Source organism: Haliotis rufescens, unplaced genomic scaffold (genome assembly GCF_023055435.1).
Source record: "Haliotis rufescens isolate VD_foot unplaced genomic scaffold, xgHalRufe1.0.p SCAF_9, whole genome shotgun sequence".
NCBI classification, from domain to species: Eukaryota; Metazoa; Mollusca; class Gastropoda; order Lepetellida; family Haliotidae; genus Haliotis; species Haliotis rufescens.
The window spans coordinates 35,820,501-35,843,541 of record NW_025964383.1 but is presented as its reverse complement, the minus strand read 5'-3'; the positions used below and the strand labels follow the sequence as shown (position 1 = coordinate 35,843,541).

The 23,041-nt window shown below is 38.2% G+C and overlaps 2 protein-coding genes across 2 annotated transcripts in view; one reads left to right on the top strand and one right to left on the bottom strand.

The window, feature by feature from the left end:
- Positions 1 to 23,041, bottom strand: part of LOC124147819 — a 165,921-nt gene that overhangs the window by 55,243 nt on the left and 87,637 nt on the right. The gene's annotated exons all lie outside the window — the stretch shown is intronic.
- LOC124147820 overlaps positions 658 to 23,041 on the top strand; it is a 30,837-nt gene continuing 8,453 nt past the window's right edge. Inside the window, exons 1-3 of the mRNA XM_046518612.2 lie at positions 658 to 670; positions 2,360 to 2,398; positions 2,904 to 3,089. Of these exons, the coding sequence (XP_046374568.2) occupies positions 658 to 670; positions 2,360 to 2,398; positions 2,904 to 3,089 (238 nt within the window). The remainder of the gene's footprint in view (positions 671 to 2,359; positions 2,399 to 2,903; positions 3,090 to 23,041) is intronic.

Genomic DNA, 23,041 nt, shown 5'->3' with positions numbered 1-23,041 from the left:
ACGGCCTTGCAGTGCCACTGATGATTTAATATATTTCCACAGTTCATCAGGGTTGTCACGAATACATTAAATTTTATCTCTGATTCCTTTTACTATCATGACACACTGATTTAAATATTCGCGTCTTTTGTTTACAACTTTGCAAATCAAGTAAAGCGTCAGTCAGTCAATCTAAATTTGTCCAAGGCCCAATACGTTTCACGCTTGGCTGTCTCACACTGCATGTTCCACCACGCGGGCTGTCACGTGACCTATGTCGTCTGCTCATTGAAGCTGCTATCGCTTGAAAAGATGTGATATCTTATTGACGGCGTTATCAATATCCTTATACATTTCAGCATTAACATCCTCAATCAGTGACTTTGAAACATCATCAGGGATTATATATCCCCGCCTTTCATCCCTATGGTTTAAACTCCCCAAAAGCCACCCCCGCCGAAAGCTTTCAACTGTGTCTCAGTGAGAGCGGAAATGAAAGCGATACAGGCCGTGATCCAACTTGGATACTCCCTCACAAGTCTCCACCAGAGCTTGATGTCACCTCCACAATGGTAATTATTATATGACGGCACGTTACATAGCAATAACTGCGTGATAATGTACATGTTCTACGTACATTCGTCGCTTAATTACAAGTGAATGAGATAGAAATGAAAGATGTCGATAATAAGTAAGTATGTCACTCACGGAGAATTATAATCTGGAGGTACAGTGAAGCTCTGGTAGAATACCAGTAGATTCGACTGCGCAAAACATACTTAATGCACAAAATTCGTTTGGAATTTGATATATAATGCATAGTTCGGGATCATTTACACTAACATCTGGTTCCATCTGCATCGGATTACCATGGATTATCATCGTAATTACATAAAAAACGGCCTGTATATACGCTCTTCAAAACAAGAAACGCGCAGGTAGATTTTTAGTAAATTTATTGTACCTAATAAAATCGATATATTTAAATTAATATCATAGATACATATATGAAATTTTGGAGCTCGATAGTCACATGTTGTCGTTGTATAAAGGCATTGAAAACTGTTCATTGTCATGTCACATAAGGCCATAAGGTTGCGCAGAACTCATTATCTCGTGTGACTGACCCGGGCAGCAATCACGGCTCTGCATCTCCTCGGCACTGACTGGATAAGTGTCCGAATTCTGTCCTGCGGAATTCTGCCTCTAACGCGTTGGCCGGTTGTGGGAGTGTCTGCGGCGTGATCAGACGTTGACGTTCACGTCGATCGAGTTCATCCCAGAGGTGTTCGATTGTGTTGAGATCTGGAGATTTCGACGGCCAGGGCAAGACGTTGATGTTGGCATTATCAGGTAGTCTACCGTGACACGAGCTGTGTTCGGTGGAGCGTTGTCCTGTTGAAATTTGATTCACGTACACAATGTGGGGCAAAACGCTCATTTCGACGACAATAAACACGTTGTCTTCCATCTCGCCGATGAAGAAGAAATCGTGATTCATCGCTAAACCACACTCATCCCCAGCTTCTCAAATTGCAAGGCTGTAAGGTATGTCACCAACTCAAGCGTCACTGTCGATGGATCTGTTGCAAAACAGGGACGATAACTGGTCTTCTGGGTCCGATTCCAGCCTCGCGAAGATGGTTCCTGACAGTCTAGTCTGATATCCTCCTCAAACCAGGGATGCGTCCTGCAGTCTCCATAGCTGTGGCATTGCGATGACGTAGGTGGAACAGTCGAATGTAGCGATCCTGTGCAGGGATGGTAACTCTTGTTCGGCAGGTTCTCGGGCGGTCTGCAGTGGAATTGAACTGTGTGTATCGCTCACAAAGGCGGAAAATGGTGCTGTGGTGGGCGTTGAAGTGGCGTGCGACAGAATACTGCGATTCCCCTCTTTGGATACGTCCCATGGCGATGTTCCGATCGGCAGTGCTGAGTCTCGACATTTTCGAACTTGAAAAATGTTGACAATTGAATGACAAATTATTGGCTTATGTTTGCCTTTTATAGCCACTACCACGAGTTACAAATGCCATAACTTGCACGTGCATTTGCTTTAATGTTTTCCTCCATGATATTTTTGAACACGTGTGAAAACAAAGCCGTTTAAGACATTGCAAATCGACAATGGCTGCGTTTTGACGCACCGTGTGTCGAATATCAGGCCACCAACATTTTCCAGTAACATATATCCAATTTATATACCGGATTTTTTGTGTAGTCAGGGTTCAATACTACATACTACTTGTGCGTTTCTTTTTTTGAAGAGTGTATCTTCATATATTGGCCAACTAAACAAAGAAACAAGTGATCACTTACAGACATCTATGGAAATATGACAATAAATTTATAGAGGTGTTTTTTTTCTCTTTAATTTCAGGGGATTCGCGCGTCCAGTGTGAGAAAGAGAAAACGAGAGGTTTGTAGCGTACACGTTACTCTTTTTTAAAGATAAATGCATGGTTGTAAGTATTATACTTGGTAACTGTTTTTTATTGAATTTACACTTTCCTCGTTTATCTGCAAATGATGTTCTAACCATATTTCATCATTAATGTTTATATCTGAGCGAACAAAGAAAAGGACAAATGCTGCAAAGAAGGTGAATTTAGGTTTCCTTTCACATTATTGTCATGAATAGTTATTGCAGTAAAGAACTGATCTCGTCTTATCAACCAGACTACACAGATAACTGTAAAGTGCATGACAGTATCAGAAAGCCTGTCGCTTAGTTATAACCAGTGCTTGTATGTTGTATGACCTAAAACAATCTTCATCACATTGTTATAGTTCCTGATTCTTGGAAGAGGGCAAGCCAGTCTATGAATGAATCGTCTCCTCCTACCTCCCCACTTCTGATTCATCTCCACCTTCTGAAACGACTCCCTCCACATTGTCACCACGCCATGTCTCAACCACAACAGGACTGTCTGACCATACCAGTGACGCAGATATCGACACACTGAAGCTTGAAGTCGCCAGCCTCAAGAAGGAAATGCAGGCATTGCGACTGTCAGTGGAGTCGATGGTTTCTGACACCACATCATCATCACCAATACCAGCACTCCCGTGTCGGACTCCCCCTCCCTCCCTCAACGACACTCACTGCTGTATTGCCATCCGCTACGTCATTGACATCACCGAACGCCAACATCATCACAGAAAGCAGATATGGGGGATTGCCTAAAAGTCGGGCCAGGAAAAGTAGGGCCGGGCCGGGCCAGCGGCTAATACTAAAAATGGATTGCAGAATAATAAAACAAAACATGCATATCTTGGTAAATCTGAAATGTCCACAACGTATAGTTTTGTTCAATTTATTGAGCTTGAATCAAAATTTATATTCAACAATGTAATCAAGTGATAATTACGACTACATTCCGAGAGTCCTCGTAGAAAAATCAGTGCCTTGACTGTGTGTTTTCTTTGATGAGAAGGTTTCTCGTCGACCGTAGTATGTACACTACATTTCATAAGTAACTTCCCCTATTTTCGCGAAAATTTCGCGAAATTTTCTCGCCACTATTGCGGCACTTACGCGAAATTATCGCGCCACCTTTGAGCCATTAACGCGAAACTATTGCGCCACTTTCGAGACACTTTCGCGCCATTTTCGCGATAACATTTTACAAGATCGCGGCACTTTCGCGCCACTTTCACGGCACTATCGCGCCACTTTCACGCCACTTTCGCGCCACTTTCACGCCACTTTCGCGCCACTTTCACGCCACTTTCGCGCCACTATCGCGACACTTTCGAGACAGAATAGTCACGCTATCTTGTGACAGTTGTGCTAAATGTACGGTACAATTTATTGTATTACTTTTTTCCTTGACTGATTTTGAGTTACGTTTTCCATGACATGCTACTCTGCATTATTTAAGATCATAGTGTAAAGCTTCTTTTCCTTTTACCAATACCGATAGCTATACTTTATTTAGACTTCAAATGTAAGGTGATCTTGTGGTCATGACTCCAATCACAAATACTCGTACACACATTAGCTGAGGTGATTTTCACGGCAACAAATAAGATAGAACAGAATCAAACACTATCATGTGTCGGCCAAAATGACCGTCAGGAAACCTCATAACCAACTAATGTTTTGTGCATGTCTAGTATCCCATAATGTTTCGTGATAAGTTTCATTCTGAATATAATGTGAATTAGTCTGGACAAAATCGTTCGGTTTTTAAAGATTTCCTATGGTAAACGAAGTCCTTCACAAATATTACGTCGTTAGGTATTTGTATTACACAGTTCTTGATGTGTGGACGACTATTAACATTGTAAAAGAATACGCTTTTTATAGGAAACAAAATAAACAAAACCATTTCCATAATTTACTTCTTTTCCATTCCATTCCGACTATATCATAAGCATGTGTTAATGAATCATACTCATGAATCAGGTCAGAGCGTATCCACCACAAACACATGCAAATGCAAGTCAGGTATTTGCAAGTCAAAGACACACATGTACAGTTACCACATTGAAATAACACAACTTTATATGAAGCTTCTGAAATAAACTTAGGGAAGAGCTGGTTTCGTGTTTTAGAGGAAGACACTAGAATATACATGTATGTATTTACATAGACTTATCAGGCTGATTATACACTACTGCCTAAAAGTTCATTCCCCTAACACGCGTTGAGAACGCGTGTAACAAGCATGTGACACGGGTGCTCAACAGGTTGCACACGGGGTGAGCACCCGTTGGACACGGGTGTGCAACGGGTGTGCAGCGCGTGTGAAACCCGTTGCACACGCGTGTGCCACGCGTGTAACACGGGACCGGGTTACAGGTGAAGTTGACAAAATTATCAAATGAATAGTGAGATAAAACAAAACAGTGAGATGTGAAATTTGAGTTAATGAGCGGTCATTGTGCTGTGTTCACCAGACCGTAAATACAAGGTCGGCCCGTCTTAATTACTGTTCGGTTGTTAGACTTTTATGGCATGAACCATTCCACTAGGGTCCCGTCTAGCCATTGCGGCCAGCCGACAGTAGAACAGTAGTGAATTTAGATGCGTGTTTATTGCTAGGGGAACCCCCGTGTTGACACGATTGTCGCGGGTTGGTAAATGTTCGCCATTAATAAAATGATTGTTTGTGGATTGCGAACATATTCATTTGCCCACACGAGTCATTCCATTTGATTGCAAATATAACGTTTTTCGTTCCCCAAATTTATGCTTTAGACAGTACAATTATGATATAGCCGTCACCACTACTAATGTCTCATTATTTCACGTAGGAATATGTCCCATTTCCCCACACCCCACTTTCTGTTTTGTATTTTGAAAGAATAAATAAAAGAAGGTTTTGTGTGGGACACTTTTATACTAATTATAAGAGGATGTTGTAAATGAATATGAACAGCCATGTTGTCTGACTTGATAGAATTTGAGATCTTCACAATCACCGGGTGTGACCATGTAGACAGAATCTCGTTAGGGTTTGTGATTTTTACATTTGCCCAATGACCATAGTGAGTATTCCTGGGGATACCAAACGTAACAGTTTATTATTAGAGGTTGTGAGTACCTATACCACGTAGATAGGATATCTTTAGGATTTTAATCCTTCTTTGAGAGGCATTTAGAAGTTGGAGTACTACGTTAGGATAAGATTTATGGGTGACTTTAATCCTTTCTTTCTCTGTGGGTAATCCTTTCACGTTGATTGGAGAAAATCACTCAACCAGGTCATGACAGGTCGTGAGTTTACTCACTAACTACTGTGAGCGTTTTTGGCATAACATCTTTTCTTGTATAAACATAGAAACGATGCTCACTCACTCACTGTTAATCTTCTGCAGTTTGCTGGCAATTTGGGATAAACCTCAGTGTCAAAGACGATCAAACTTAGTTCGAATCCTTGTTTATATGTGACATCTCCCAAATAGGGACATTTTCATAAACTTGGCAAGTGATGATGAATTTTAATATTAATATTATTATAGTTTATGAAATTGTTAATAAAACTTTAATAAAACTGTGCTTCACTCTCACGAAAAATATATTGTCTGTGAGTACATTTATATGTCACGTTTCATCGGCATTTTTCAGTGATATTGGGACTACATGAAACATGGCTGGTTTTACATTTCTGATACAGGTGCTTGACTGACTGAGTAGTTCATGATCAATAAGATATGTTAAATCAGTCAAGTTTGCAACATTTGGACCGCAGTTACCGATTAACAACTTAAGACATAGAGACAGGGAAGAGATATATAACCAAACCTATGGTCCTGTTGAGACAGTTGACAGTTAGAACGTTGGATTAAATGACAGTAACTAATTTGAACATTCCCCAGTAATATCATAAAATACATCATAACTCATAACAGTCCGAGAAACAGCTTCCAGCCATATACTAGTATTGAAGGGACAATCGCTTTTGACAGTTTAAAAATAAACTCACCTTAAGGTGCTTGGCGAGTCAAAACTGACCTCCCTGAATATGTTTTTTAGGTTTGACAGCAACTATGCTTGTGGATTTCAGAGATAGACATGATTTGTTAGCTAGATGTTATTACAATAAGCGAAAATGTCTTAAAACTCCACAGTTTGTTTAATAGTACAAAAAGTGTGTTATAGATCTATCAACGTTTTCTTTTATTAAACATAATATTTGCACTATACTGCTGTTAGCTGTAAATAATCTAGCCTCCCCATGTACGTAACTTACATATATTTATGTATGACCAGAACAGCAAATAAAGTACTAGTAGATAGGTACCTCGGAGATTTAACGTGCGCTTTCCGACTTAAGCCTATCTCGCACACGGGGAAGCACTTATACTATTATTATACTATAGCTGTCAAAAAATACGATAATATCAGAAACACAAATGAAGGTTGATTCTTCAGGTAATACGACCTTTGGATTTCCGCTTGGGCTTTCTAGCTGCCGTGAGTCAATTTGCTCGTTAACGCAACCGAGCGTGACAAGAGACTGGGCTACCAGTCTGCAGGGACAGCTAAATAAGCTTACGCATTTTTGAAAACTGATTGGTTACCCGTGATCTATGAAGATTTCAACAAAGGGCGCATGGTAATTAATTTCTTCAGCCTAAACAAACAGACAAATAACGGCGAAAGCTCATCGGATGTCGTTATTTGGAAATACCCCTGATGGTTACAGTTTAATAATAAAAAAGTATCCCTGAGTGAAAGCATTTGCGGATTTCGGATTGCGTGGATGATACAATTACTACTCCCTTGTTGTCATCCACATTTTCTGGTATAACCCTACACTTGTGTATTTGTCGTAATTCACTTGCTGCTCAGTTAATGAATTTATAACATGTATACTTAGTTGTAGCACCACTCATATTATAAAGGTTCAAATTTGGTCTTTCTTGTACCTGGGGTAATTATTCAATCTAAATCCAGGTTTGAAGTGAGATGGAATGTGAGTTATGTGATACGCACGTGGCAGCCCAGCAAGAGATGTATGGTCAGTTGCTTTACTTTTTTTGTAAATCAACTGATCATTCCCAGACATCAAAGGATCAACAGGAAATACGTTGATTGATTAATTACTGTTATCTTGCACAGTGGATATGTCAAAAGTAAGTGTTTACATGTGAAGGTATGTTTACTAAACCTAGGCAATACACTCATATCATGGCGTGAAGTACAGATTAAAAACAACGTACTTTGTTCAAAGGGTAACCGATAATACACTGACTGGTTGTTCATTGTTATCTAACTCAATGTATGTTTTTAAGAACCGAGGACATTATAAAAATAGTTGTCACGTGGGCTTTCTCAGCTAACTTGGCAGCTATGTGAAACAATTGAAACAAACTAAGTGATCAGCTAAGAAACAAACACGGGTTATAATATTCGATACATTTAAATAACGTTTAAAACGATATATTTAAATATTTTAATATATTTCATATATATTCCAAATATTGTTTCCAAATAATTATTATTAAAGTATTTGATTCTCACATAGACATTTGACATCGAATCAGTATTTTTGTACAGCTGCAGACGCAATGGATATTGTTCCTTTATGTTGATATTCCCGGATACATTATAACTTTGGTAGGTTGTAATAATTATATTTGCATTTTGTTTTCATTCATTCGCTGCAGCTTTGAACAGAATCATTCTTGTTCCTTTCCGTTTGTTTGGGAAGTTTTTCGATGCGCGATAGACGTTGTTTTCACAAGTATTTTCTTTTGTAAGCGTGTGTATGTTACAGTCAATGTGTAAAATATGATTCACTCAGGCAATTTATTAAATATCTAAATATTTCAGTCATTTTACAAATTGACTGAATAATCCATTCATTTATTTAACCGACAGGCTAAAAATGATAAAGACGATCAAAAGAGCTTAAACACATCACAATATATTAATTATGCTAAGAAAAGAAGCCCAACAATACAGAACTGTACTTGGTGATGATATTAAACATAAACAAATATTTGGAATTCATTATCATATTAATAAAGATGGACATATTTTTCAGTTAATTTGTAAAATAAACTGAATATTTAGGCGTTTAATAAATTTCCTTAGTGAAATATGTTTACATTTTGAATGTAAACATATACACACGGTAAAATAAGCAATGTTCAGATGAAATATTTACTTTGTGTTGCAAGTCAAAATAGTGTACACAAAGATCGCACAATTACCAAGCAAGTGACTTACCAAAACTGCATCACCATTACCGATGCTCCCCACAAATATACCTACATTTCCAAAACTGTATTTCATTTTTGTTGATCAATGTGACCATACGTCCTTCTACGTTCAATAAAAATGCGCTTACGAATGGCGAGCACAGGTCGCGAACAAGTCTAGATTTCTGCTATATCATCCGGGTACTCACTGGGAAAATACAGTAATGCACAGGTAACAACTACTCCCGCGGAATTGCTTTAGATCAGTGCTCCTTTGTACGTTGAATTACTATATATTGTGAATGCCAAAGTGATGTATCAAGGATCAAATAGAAGATACATTGACCGTAGCGCTGGGAGTTTATTCAACAGACCCGTGAAAATAACACTGCTGTTTCTTACTATTTATTTTAGATGACGCAGTCAAAGCTCACTTCTCCTGGCGGCCATTATCGAACGGCCAGCTAAAACACAACCCCGCGCTTACGTCTACAGGTCTCTTCCTGTAGTACGGTAATTAGTATTCTCTCCCTCAAGTGTATCCTCAATGATATAACCCACCCTCATTAATTACATGCTGCTCTTTCCCAGCCTCACTGCTATGGAGCTGAGATAAAGAGTCCAAGTCATCATAAAGTAATTAGGGTCCAATAAAAACAATGCGCCGCCAAACCTCATACATATTATCACTGAAAGTCGTACTACAGACGGTTAATGTCAAATCACAATAAAAGCATTTCAATTGCAATAACATGTTCCAGGACCATGTATTCTCTTAACACCATCGGATTTAGAAGCAATGGTCGTATAAAACAAGACAGATCTATTTAAACACAACAGTTTTCATGTTATTCCCACAAAATCACATAAAGAAAGGAGACATTAGCAAATACATGTGTATTATCATTTTTCGTCGGGATAACAAAATTTTCTCTCCTTGTTACCACCTCCAGGTTCAGCTTAAGACGGGTCCTCCTTTGGTCAAAAGTTTGTTCCCCCTCTAATGAGTGTGTCACGCGTTGCACACGAGTGGCGGACGGGGTGCACACCCGTGTGCAACGCGTTGCACACGGGTATCACACGCGTGACCAACCCGATGCACACTGGGTGCGTAACGCGTTGCCCATGCGTGTAAGGGGAATGAACTTCTAGGCAGTAGTGTAAGTAAATATATTTCTCTTCTTCGTATTTCACAATAAAATTTTGGTTGTTTTCTTCAGCTCCACAAAATAAATCATACCGTAAATCTTCATAAAAACTAAATTGTAGAAAAAAGTGACATTCATCTTCCACCAAATCACAATCGCAATATTTACATAACCTTTCCGATAGTGGTATATAAGGCTTGGAATAACTGCCTGTCTCAACAAACAAAGGTAAAATTCCACATCGAAACTTGGCTAATAAACGGTGGTGGTCTCTATACATAATATTTTGAACATAGAAATCAACAGAAAGTGCACACTTATATTTTCTGTAAGTACGTAACTTATTTCAATTTACGTTACCCGTATCAGTCCAAAGCGAAGTGTGCCAATTAACCGCGTCATCCTGAAAGAAAAAGTTTTAATATAGGATGTGAGTACAATTATATTGGTTTAAAAGGTTCATTATTTTACTATCCAAAGATGTTGTAAAACATCCAGACCATCGGTGAAATATATTAGACAGACGCTCTTGCTGCATAGATTTAAGTCTAAAAAGATATCTGAAACATTCTATTTTCTGAGTAACCAAACCTGAGCACCAGCCCATATCACCTCTACTTGCAAGAACAGGAGTATATTGATTTAAACATCCTGGCAGCCTTATTTTGCCCAACAACTTCTTTCAAACTATGTAAGCCCCATATACTGGAACCAGTAAACAAAACTGGTTCAACCAACTTCGTAAAAACATCATATGACGTTCCATCAGAATAAATATACTTAGTGTAGAGAGGAGATAGCACTGTTCTATGGGACCTACACTATTCTTTCACGGTCTTATGTTTGTCTAAATATTCGTTTAAACACAATCATAGATAACCATGAGTGCTAGCATAAGAAATGTGAGTAATGCCACACGAAAAGTGATAACAAGATCTAGCAACAGATTTCCTCCGAAAATGGACAACTTTGGTTTTGTCATCATTAATACTAATACGCCATTTTAAACACCAAGTACTTACAATATCTAACATATTTTGGAGATATGTATCCTTTGGAGCTTACGACGCAATATGATCCGCGTATAACAAGATGGATAACATTTCGTTATCCAATGGTACACCCCATTTGCGATTCGTTATCTCCGTGGCAAGATATATAGACTAGTATTATATCAACCTATATACCACTTTAAAGTGTCACAGATCTTGCTATTTAAAGCAAGCACGTTGCTCAAAGTGAAGCCCTTTTCCCTCTACATTCTTAACATAGTCTCCATCAGATGTGTGCGGGCTGTGTTCAGTCCGATTTGGCCCCAAGATACTTAATGTAATTTTATCAGAAGACGTTTAATAGGTCACACTGTTGTTAAGACGTGTTTATTCCCTTATCCGATAATTACAGCGTGTTGTGATCACCACATATGTCTATGTCCTACACATGTTTGGAATTGTTTAAGGCCCAAACATGTTCATTATCTAAACGTGTTCACAACCAAATTGTGTTACGAATATTAATATTCATGATGTAAATTTCTGTCAGTTTTGCTGAGACATTTGCCTGAAATATTTTGTTTTGCGATCGTTACAATAGGAGCAGCTTCAAAACCAAGGGCGCCAGAGTAAAAACTTGTCAGATCAAATAAGTACCTCACTAGAATCCAAGACTCTTGCATGCTGATATATTTATCCAAACAAAATGAAAACCAACATTTTCAGAGAATCCAGTATTTAATATAGTTCTGCCATTAACGTCTGCAAATGATTATGCTCTGACACAAAGCGCTGCCGTTATTATAGCTAAAATGGATAGAATTTGTTATCAAATAAGAATAAAGAACAATATCGCTTTTAAAACATTTACTGTAATCAACACACAACAAATATCACTACCCCACTTTTACAAATGTGAAAACGTCGTAGAACAAACCAGATGACGTCACTATTGAACATCAATATGACGTCACCTAACAACGAGCGTGATAATGGCCTCTTGTCAAGCAATATCATGCATTATTATGCTTGAAGGTGAGATTGACCAATCAGAGAGTAGAATTACTAACCCTATATGAGCACGTATACCGTCAGTAAAAATCCAAGATGGCCGCGAATGACGTCACACAGCAATAGAATAGATAGCAGACCGTAAGTGTAAGGCTATCAAGTAACAGTTGCCCGCAGATTTCAGATAAAATGCTGGCAATACTTGTTTAAACGTTCATATTTTTTATTCCATTGTTAGCATTTATGTTTACATTGAAGAGTTGTATCGGAAAGGTATGTACTGGCCCTGTCGTTTGGACCGGTTGTAAGTGTAAAGTTTTCCTGTGCGCTAAAGACACCAAATAATGTAAACTTTTCGGCATAATAAATTCGTTATGGCGTCTTTAGTTGCCGTATACGCCTCGCCTAATTTTTTTCTGCTAACCTAATATGAAACTGTATGCGGCAAGTAAAAAGACACCATAGCTAATATAATTAACTTACAGTGGCCCGCTCATTTCTGATAACATGCGGGCGGTTTAATGATAATTTTATCCATTGTAGCTATAAAGATATACTCTTAAAAAAAAGAAACGCAAAACGGATATTTTTGGCCAAAAAAGAAAAAATGGCGGACCAAGATAACAGAAGTGAAAAGAAACAACGTCATAGGCCGCTTGCAGGCAGGGGAATCCCGATCAGTTGGTTTAGCGACGAATCAAGATTTCTCCTCCGTCGAGGGAATGGAAGAGCATGGGTTTACAGACGTCGGGGAGGACGTTAGGCCGGAAACTGTGTACAGGAAGTGGACAGGTTTGGTTGGGGTAGCATTATGATGTGGGCGGCTATCTCTCATCATGGCAGGACATGTTTGGTCCATATCAACGAAATTCTCCTACCATGCGTCCTCCCAATTGTAGCAAACGGCAACGGTGTATTCCAGCAGGACAACGCTCGACCGCATACAACACGGATCACAAGAGCCTGTTGACACAACGACAACGTTGATGTTCTTCCCTGACCCTCTGGGTCTCCCGATAGAGCACCTGTGGGATGAAATGGATAGACGGCTACACCGACGTCAACCACAACCCTAGACGTTGAAACAGTTGGTTTTTGCGTAGCAGGCCGAGTTGGCTACCATTCCCCAGGATGTGACTCGCATACTCGTCTTCCATGGGCAGGACATTGTCAGGCCGCTATGGATTCCAACGAGGGACATACGCTGACCTTCACCTTGGACTTTTCCTATGTACCGATAACTGAGATGACTACAATCACCAAGTCGTCTCTCAACAACATTTTGTCTCAATACCTTGTACGGTTCCTCGTATAATTATTTTTTCCTATCTAGCACAAATCTGGCTTTGCGTTTCTTTTTTGGGAGAGTATATTTGAACCAAACTAAGGTTGATGTGTTATCAAATAATTACTTCATTATTCAGGTGAGCTACAGAGCCTTGTGGCTCTATTTTTGCAAAAGGTACTTATTTTGTGTGCTATTTTAAGTAATAAGCACAATCTCATGAGCGAATTTTCAGCGTTTACGCATACCTTAGCCACAGTGGCAATACGGAGTCAACATTAAATCGAGAACTTTACGTGGTCTACTGTGTAGCCACCCTGATTGTTAGATTTGATGTGCACAGCTGGTACACGCATTATAAGACTAAAGTATTAAGAACGAGGGTTTTTTAACATAAGAGAGGCCTATTTCAAGGTGGAACAATTAGAAGAAGGTATTATATAGGCAGTACTATAATCATGGCTTTTGATGTTGGAAATTATGGAATGATATTGATAATGGATGAATGATAAGCAGAGATGACACCGCAACAAGTCATATACAGCTGTTACATGCGGGACATATGTAATAACGTTGATCTAGGATCAAGTAGATCTTGAAAGATTAGTGTTATCGGTATACAGCACACAACCAAACCATTAAACTAGTGACATATTTGTAACAGAAAGTCAATAAAACTGAGACTGTATAGTAACATCATACATATAAATTGAGTTTGCATGAAATGATACAGTTACTATTTCAGAGAAACCTTTATTCAAACAGCTAAGACCTACTGTTACGAGTTGATTTCTTAATCATATCCTTCATGGATTATCTTTAAGTATAAAAAAATAACAAGACGGTCACAATATGCATGAATGATGTTGGTAAAGTAACAAATTACAACCCAAACATGTATCTGTTCTTTGTACTGACTGAAACAAATGTTACCATGTATGTTTGTGTTATTAGAGTGAAGAACGGGGTGTTTTATTCATATATAACAAACAATTTCGACCAATTTACAGTGGTGAATTCATGATCATTGATTTCATTTGTAAAATATGTTGAAGTTTATTCATTTTGTTCGTACACAACTATATTGTTCATCAAAGAGATGGGATAAATAAGAGGACCGCTGTAAGTAGACCGTTTTAATTAGAAAAGAGAAAAGATTACTAAGTATTGAAAATTTTGAATTTGAATCATAACATTTGCTCGAAAAAAAAGTTACATATTATATATACTTTAAAAGAGACCTGCGCAGTATTAATAGAATGGGTTATAGAAAATGGTACACGTATAAACATGAAATATGGAATATATGCCTCAAATTTCACATACAAGTAAATATATGTGAAATATATAGTGATGCCACAAAAGGATTGCCAATGATAAACATACATGCAAAATTCATTCACAGACACAACCCATCTATGTCCCATATATGCTATACATATATGCCCACTCAGGACCAACTCAGAGCCTATGGACCAATACGAAAGGGTCTACAAAGGGCTACCCAGTTAGGACCCTTTTCCCAGCCCAGATCATATTGAAGTGGGCCTGAACATTTACGACCGTTCTAAGTAGTATGTGTGCCCATGCAAAACTACTGTGTAATTACAAGTAATGCAAACGCCGCTTTGGACTACAAAAGGTTTGATTCTAGAGGTTTACAAGAACAGTATTTCAAATAATTGAACATGAACAAAGCTAATTTTCTCAGAACAATAAAGGAAAGACAAAACAAACTTATGGTAAAATATTCACTTTGGCGCACGGACTCCGTTATGGCTCTGTAGGGGACACGGGTGGCCCAGTCGTCTGAGGCGCCGCGATTCACTGTGCAGTTGCGTCCCTTGGGCACGCCAGAAACCTATGATTGTGGGTTCGAATCCCGGTTCGCCCCGATTATGTTTCTAGGTTTGTCAGCACCATACCCGTGCTCGTGGGTTTCACCGTAGTGGTAAACGTCTGAGACCTGCAACACTTCGGGCTTTCCTCCCACATTAAGCTGACACGCCGCGATATAACTGGAATACTGTTAAAAGCGGCGTTAAACCCAACTCACTCACTCATTATGGCTCTATATTATCTTCAAGTGGGAAGAATCATCTCTTTTCATTAATTTTTGCCATCCCTTCACTTAAAGCAACGTGTTTGGATTAAATACAAAGATCTGTGACGAAAAGGTGGCATTAAGGTAGATGACATATTTTTCTAAATATCTTTACGTTTTCATTGATACGTATGTGATGTTTTAGTTGGTTTTGACTAAGCCTAACCAAACACTTCTGATAGATAGGAAAAGTGGCTCTACTGTACGGAATTTTTTTATGGAACCACGTGATGTGACTCTGTAATGTGTTAGGTTGGTACATATATTTTATCAATCTAAACGCATTTCCACATACACATGTGTCTTTTGTTTGACTGGATAAATCCTGTACAAACGTACGAGTATTTCTAATTATAGGGTGTTGAGTTTTTTGAAAATATAATGCTTCACGCCAATTAGCGTATTGTCACGAATATTTATTGCAATATTATAAACTATAAGGCATAATAGTGCCCTGTGTCAATCAAGACATTAGACGAAGAATATGTATGTCTTTAGTTGGATGTCTTTAAATACATGCTTGTATTGAGAGTATATAGACACTTTAGATGTTATTCAGTTAATGTTATGCACATAGACACTTCTAAGGATGCACATTTCTTTTTAATTGTACTTGTAGTAATTTTATCAGGGCTGGAAGCGCTTTAACAGTTATTAACACGTGTCGTGTCAGTCCATTTGACATTCGAAAGTATCCACTTCCCGAATAAAAAACATTAAATGTTTGTTTAACATGAACGAGCAGATGTTAATTTCAACATGTTATTATGCAACAAGTACTTATGTAACAGCTTTATGTCCTCATTCCCCTGATCATCAGTGTATTGCTTTAAGGTGTAATTAGTGGTTTTAGCCCTCTGTCCCTGCCTTCAATGTGTGTGTTCGGAAGATGGCGTATGGTATACTAGTATATAGCAATCAGTGGTTCAACTGTAGCCATCTCAAAATCAGAAATTAAAAGTGTAAACATGCAAAAAATCACAAAAACTCAAATAGCCAAATCCAAAAACTACTCAGGAAACCACTAACCTAACCAAAAATTCTCCATCCATCAAAAAAAAGTAATCACTAAACTCCAAACAGGACACACCAACCTAAATAACCACCACACATCGAACCGCATTACAAACTACCCTCAGTCAAGGCTCTAACTCTAGAAGCAATACTAAACCCACAAAATAAACTAGAAAACTTCAAGGCCTTAGGCGTATTCTTAATCAAAACGGAACAAATAAAACGCATCTAAAAACAAAATAATCTACCAAATCAAAATCACATAAACAAACAAACATCCACCATACCCAGCTTCCTTAGTTCTCCTCCCCAACCCCATCGGCATCTATTCCAAATCTCAAAATTCCCAAATTCTATATAAGCAACCCCTAAAGCCCCCTCTTGGGTTGCACACACCACTTTCGCCCCTTTCGGAAACACATTAAATGGCCGGGCGAAATACGAAATACGCATCAGTCGGAAAGCGCACGTTAAATCTCCAAAGTAAGTAAGTAAGTAAGTCAACTGTAGCATGGCATTCTTCAAATTATGAATTTTATAAACGATTGTGTTATTAATTTAGATGTGACCATTGATGTGTAGAATATCTTACTGCAGTCGGGTAAGATTGAACAGATTAGAGGTGCAGTGCACTACCCATGGATATTAAGTTAACAACCCCAGAGAGTACGTAGTGAACATCTTAACAATGTGTCTGGCTTCTTAATGCTTAATTATTTTTTCTCAAGAATGTGTTTCTTATACAAGTGCTATACAACATTTCAACATTAAACGACATGAATATTCACACATAAAGCCCAGCGTAAGAAGCTAAATGTAAATACGTTTGACTATATGACAGATGTCAACACCTTTTTACTCGATAACATTTAGATACAATTAAACGATAGTATCTTGAGATTGAAAGCACTACAAACGGTGTATTTGGTATAATCGATGGTACATAATGACATTTAGAAAACATGGTTAACTCGTTAACAGATGTTTATTTGTCGATTTCTATTGATTTTCAATTTCATGACCCAAACGGATATAGTTTTTATCCAAACGGATATAGTTTTTATCCGTTGGCTTTACCCTGCCGGGCAACCTACCCATTTTATGAAAGATCACTATATCCGTACATGAAGATTTCTATTCATCAGTATATCCATACATGAATATGCCCATGCATCAGTACATCCACACATGAAAATGCCAATACATCAATATTTCCATATATGAACATGTCAATGCATCAGTATTTCAATACATGATCATGCCCATACATCAGTATATCCCTACATAAACTTGCCCATTCGACAGAATATCCATACATGAAGATGTCCATACATCAGTATATCCACACATGAAGATGTCCATACATCAGTATATCCATACATGAACATGCCCATTCGACAGTATATCCATACATGAACATGTCCATACATCACTATATCCACACATGAACATGTCCATACATCAGTATATCCATACATGAACATGTCCATACGTCAGTATATCCATACATGAACATGTCCATACATCTGTCTATCCATACATGAAGGTGCCCATACGTCAGTATATCTATACATGAACATGTCCATATATCAGTCTATCCATACAGGAAGATGTCCATACATCAGTATATCCATACATGAACATGCCCATACGTCAGTATATCTATACATGAACATGTCCATACATCAGTCTATCCATACATGAACATGTCCATACATCAGTATATCCATACATGAAGATGTCCATACATCAGTATATCCACACATCAACATGCCAATACGTCAGTATATCTATACATAAACTTGCCCATACGACAGTATATCCATACATGAAGATGTCCATACATCAGTATATCAACACATGAAGATGTCCATACATCAGTATATCCATACATGAACATGCCCATACGTCAGTATATCTATACATGAACATGTCCATACATCAGTCTATCCATACATGAAGATGTCCATACATCAGTCTATCCATACATGAACATGACCATACATCAGTATATCCACACATGAACATGCCCATACGTCAGTATATCCACACATGAAGATGTCCATACATCAGTATATCCACACATGAACATGCCCATACATCAGTCTATCCACACATGAAGATGTCCATACATCAGTATATCCACACATGAACATGCCCATACATCAGTATATCCACACATGAAGATGTCCATACATCAGTCTATCCATACATGAACATGTCCATACATCAGTATATCCGTACATGAACATGTCAATACATCAGTATATCCCTACATAAACTTGCCCAAACATCAGTATATCCATACATGATCATGGCCATACATCAATATATTCATACATGAACATGTCCATACATCAGTATATTCATACATGAACATGTCCATACATTAGTATATCCATATATGAACATGTCAATACATCAGTATATCCATACATGAACATGTCCATACGTCAGTATATCCACACATGAAGATGTCCATACATCAGTCTATCCATACATGAAGATGTCCATACATCAGTATATCCACACATGAAGATGTCCATACATCAGTATATCCACACATGAAGATGTCCATACATCAGTCTATCCATACATGAACATGTCCATACATCAGTCTATCCATACATGAACGTGTCCATACATCAGTATATCCCTACATGAACATGGTAATACATCAGTATATCCCTACATAAACTTGCCCAAACATCAGTATATCCATACATGATCATGCCCATACATCAATATATTCATACATGAACATGTCCATACATCAGTATATTCATACATGAACATGTCCATACATTAGTATATCCATATATGAACATGTCAATACATCAGTATATCCATACATGAACATGTCCATACATCAGTTTATCCATATATGAACATGTCAATACATCAGTATATTCATACATGAACATGTCCATACATCAGTATATCTATACATGAACATGCCCATAGATGAACATGTCCATACATCAGTATATCCATATATGAACATGCCCATACGTCAGTATATCCATACATGAACATGTCCATACATGAGGGAGGTCGGGTAGCCTAGTGGTTAAAGCGTTCGCTCATCACGCCAAAGACTCGGGTTCGATTCCCGAAATGGGTACAATGTGTGAAGCCCATTTCTGGTGTCCCCCGCCGTGATATTGCTGGAATATTGCTAAAAGCGGCGTAAAACCATACTCACTCACTCACTCCATACATGAGCATGGCCATACATCAGTATATCCATACATGAACATGTCCATACATGAGCATGTCTATACATCAGTATGTTTATACATGAACATGTCCATACATCAGTATACCCATACATGAACATGCCCATACATCAGTATATCTATACATGAACATGTCCATACATCAGTATATCCACACATGAAGATGTCCATACATCAGTATATCCACACATGAACATGCCCATACATCAGTCTATCCACACATGAAGATGTCCATACATCAGTATATCCACACATGAACATGCCCATACATCAGTATATCCACACATGAAGATGTCCATACATCAGTCTATCCATACATGAACATGTCCATACATCAGTATATCCGTACATGAACATGTCAATACATCAGTATATCCCTACATAAACTTGCCCAAACATCAGTATATCCATACATGATCATGCCCATACATCAATATATTCATACATGAACATGTCCATATATCAGTTTATTCATACATGAACATGTCCATACATTAGTATATCCATATATGAACATGTCCATACATCAGTATATCCATACATGAACATGTCCATACGTCAGTATATCCACACATGAAGATGTCCATACATCAGTCTATCCATACATGAAGATGTCCATACATCAGTATATCCACACATGAAGATGTCCATACATCAGTATATCCACACATGAAGATGTCCATACATCAGTCTATCCATACATGAACATGTCCATACATCAGTCTATCCATACATGAACGTGTCCATACATCAGTATATCCGTACATGAACATGTCAATACATCAGTATATCCCTACATAAACTTGCCCAAACATCAGTATATCCATACATGACCATGCCCATACATCAATATATTCATACATGAACATGTCCATACATCAGTTTATTCATACATGAACATGTCCATACATTAGTATATCCATATATGAACATGTCAATACATCAGTATATCCATACATGAACATGTCCATACATCAGTTTATCCATATATGAACATGTCAATACATCAGTATATTCATACAAGAACGTGTCCATACATCAGTATATCTATACATGAACATGCCCATAGATGAACATGTCCATACATCAGTATATCCATATATGAACATGCCCATACGTCAGTATATCCATACATGAACATGTCCATACATGAGGGAGGTCGGGTAGCCTAATGGTTAAAGCGTTCGCTCATCATGCCAAAGACTCGGGTTCGATTCCCGAAATGGGTAAAATGTGTGAAGCCCATTTCTGGTGTCCCCCGCCGTGATATTGCTGGAATATTGCTAAAAGCGGCGTAAAACCATACTCACTCACTCACTCCATACATGAGCATGGCCATACATCAGTATATCCATACATGAACATATCCATACATGAGCATGACTATACATCAGTATGTTTATACATGAACATGTCCATACATCAGTATACCCATACATGAACATGCCTATACATCAGTATATCTATACATGAACATGTCCATACATCAGTATATCTATACATGAACATGCCCATAGATGAACATGTCCATACATCAGTATATCCATATATGAACATGCCCATACATCAGTATATCCCTACATAAACTTGCCCATACATCAGTATATCCACACATGAACATGCCCATACGTCAGTATATCTATACATGAACATGTCCATACATCAGTCTATCCATACATGAAGATGTCCATACATCAGTATGGATGCCCATGCATCAGTATATCCCTACATAAACTTGCCCATACATCAGTATGTCCCTACATAAACATGTCCATACATGAGGGAGGTCGGGTAGCCTAGTGGGTAAAGCGTTCGCTCATCACGCCGAAGACCCGGGTTCGATTCTCGACATGGGTACAATGTGTGAAGCCCATTTCTGGTGTCCCCCGCCGTGATATTGCTGGAATATTGCAAAAAGCGGCGTAAAACCATACTCACTCACTCACTCCATACATGAGCATGCCCATACATCAGTATATCCATACATGAACATATCCATACATGAGCATGTCTATACATCAGTATATCTATACATGAACATGTCCATACATCATTATATCTATACATGAACATGTCCATACATCAGTATACCCATACATGAACATATCCATACATGAACATTTCCATACATCAGTATACCCATACATGAACATATCCATACACGAACATGTTCATACATCGGTATACCCATACATGAAGATGTCCATACATCAGTATATCTATACATGAACATGCCCATACATCAGTATATCTATACATGAACATGCCCATACATCAGTATATCTATACCTGAACATGCCCATACATGAAAATGCCCATACATGAACATGTCCATACATCATTATATTCATACACCAACATGTAATACGCCAATATGTCCATACATCAACGTCAATATGTCCGTAGACGAATATGTTTGCACAGTAACATGTACACACGCAGAAGTTATCATTTAATAGTGTTTTGCGTTGGTACATATCCTGTGTTAGAAATACACACTATGAGGCTGAGGCTAATAAACTGATAATTATAGCTACATACCGAGAGTTCATAACGAAACGTCAGTGTCTTTTCCTTGATGAGAGGGTTTCTCACCGACCTTAGCGTGTAGGGATGTGATGTCCTGGGCAGGAAATGACAGTGTTTTGAGTACTCTTCTTTAATTAACTAACGTGTTTGGCATCCCTAATTAACCTTTACTAATTCATGTTAAACCAACACAGGTTGTTTCCTGCAAGTGAATGTCATAGGACTGACACGACACGTGTTAAAACTGTCAAAGCGCTTCTAAAATTACAACACATACTATAAATTTATAGACTAGTATTATATCTACTTACTTACTTCCTCACTCACTCACTCGGTTATTTTACGATTGTGTAGGAATTAAAATGGCCCCAAATCTACTTAAAAAATCTCTAAACAAAATACAGCAATGGGCTGACAAATGGGGCTTCTCCCTTAACCCGGAAAAAACAACAGGAATAGTATTTATACAAAAAACATGAAACCCGCCTCCCCAAAACTCCAGCTAAACAACAAACCAATCCATTTCCTAAAACAAACCAAATTCTTAGGACTAATTTTCGATGAACATCTCTCCTGGGACACTCACATAAACAACCTAATATGTAGCAAAGATCTAAATACGCTAAGATGCCCAACTGGCTCAAACTGGGGGGCCTCTAAAGACACCCTCCTCTCACTATATATATCACTAAACAGATCCAAACTAGACTACGGCTGTGCCATATACGACACCCTAAACAAATCCCTCAGACTCAATCCAATATCAGGCTCTAAAACTAATAACACGAACTCAACATGGCACCTCCTACGCTTCACTCCAGGCCTTAAGAGGAGAATTGCCACTCTACGTAGGGAACAATTCACCCTAAATTTCTGAGCCGCGTCTCAATCAAACCCCCTAATCCAAAACCTAATAAACAAAAATATCAGCCCAAAAAACTAAGCCGTAGCTCGAAAACACCCTCTACTTAAAGAATAATCAATTACTTAAATGAACACCAAATAAACAATCTTAAACAAAACTGTTAACAATCAAACATCTTCACCCCAAAACTTAAAACACCCAAAATAGGCATAACACT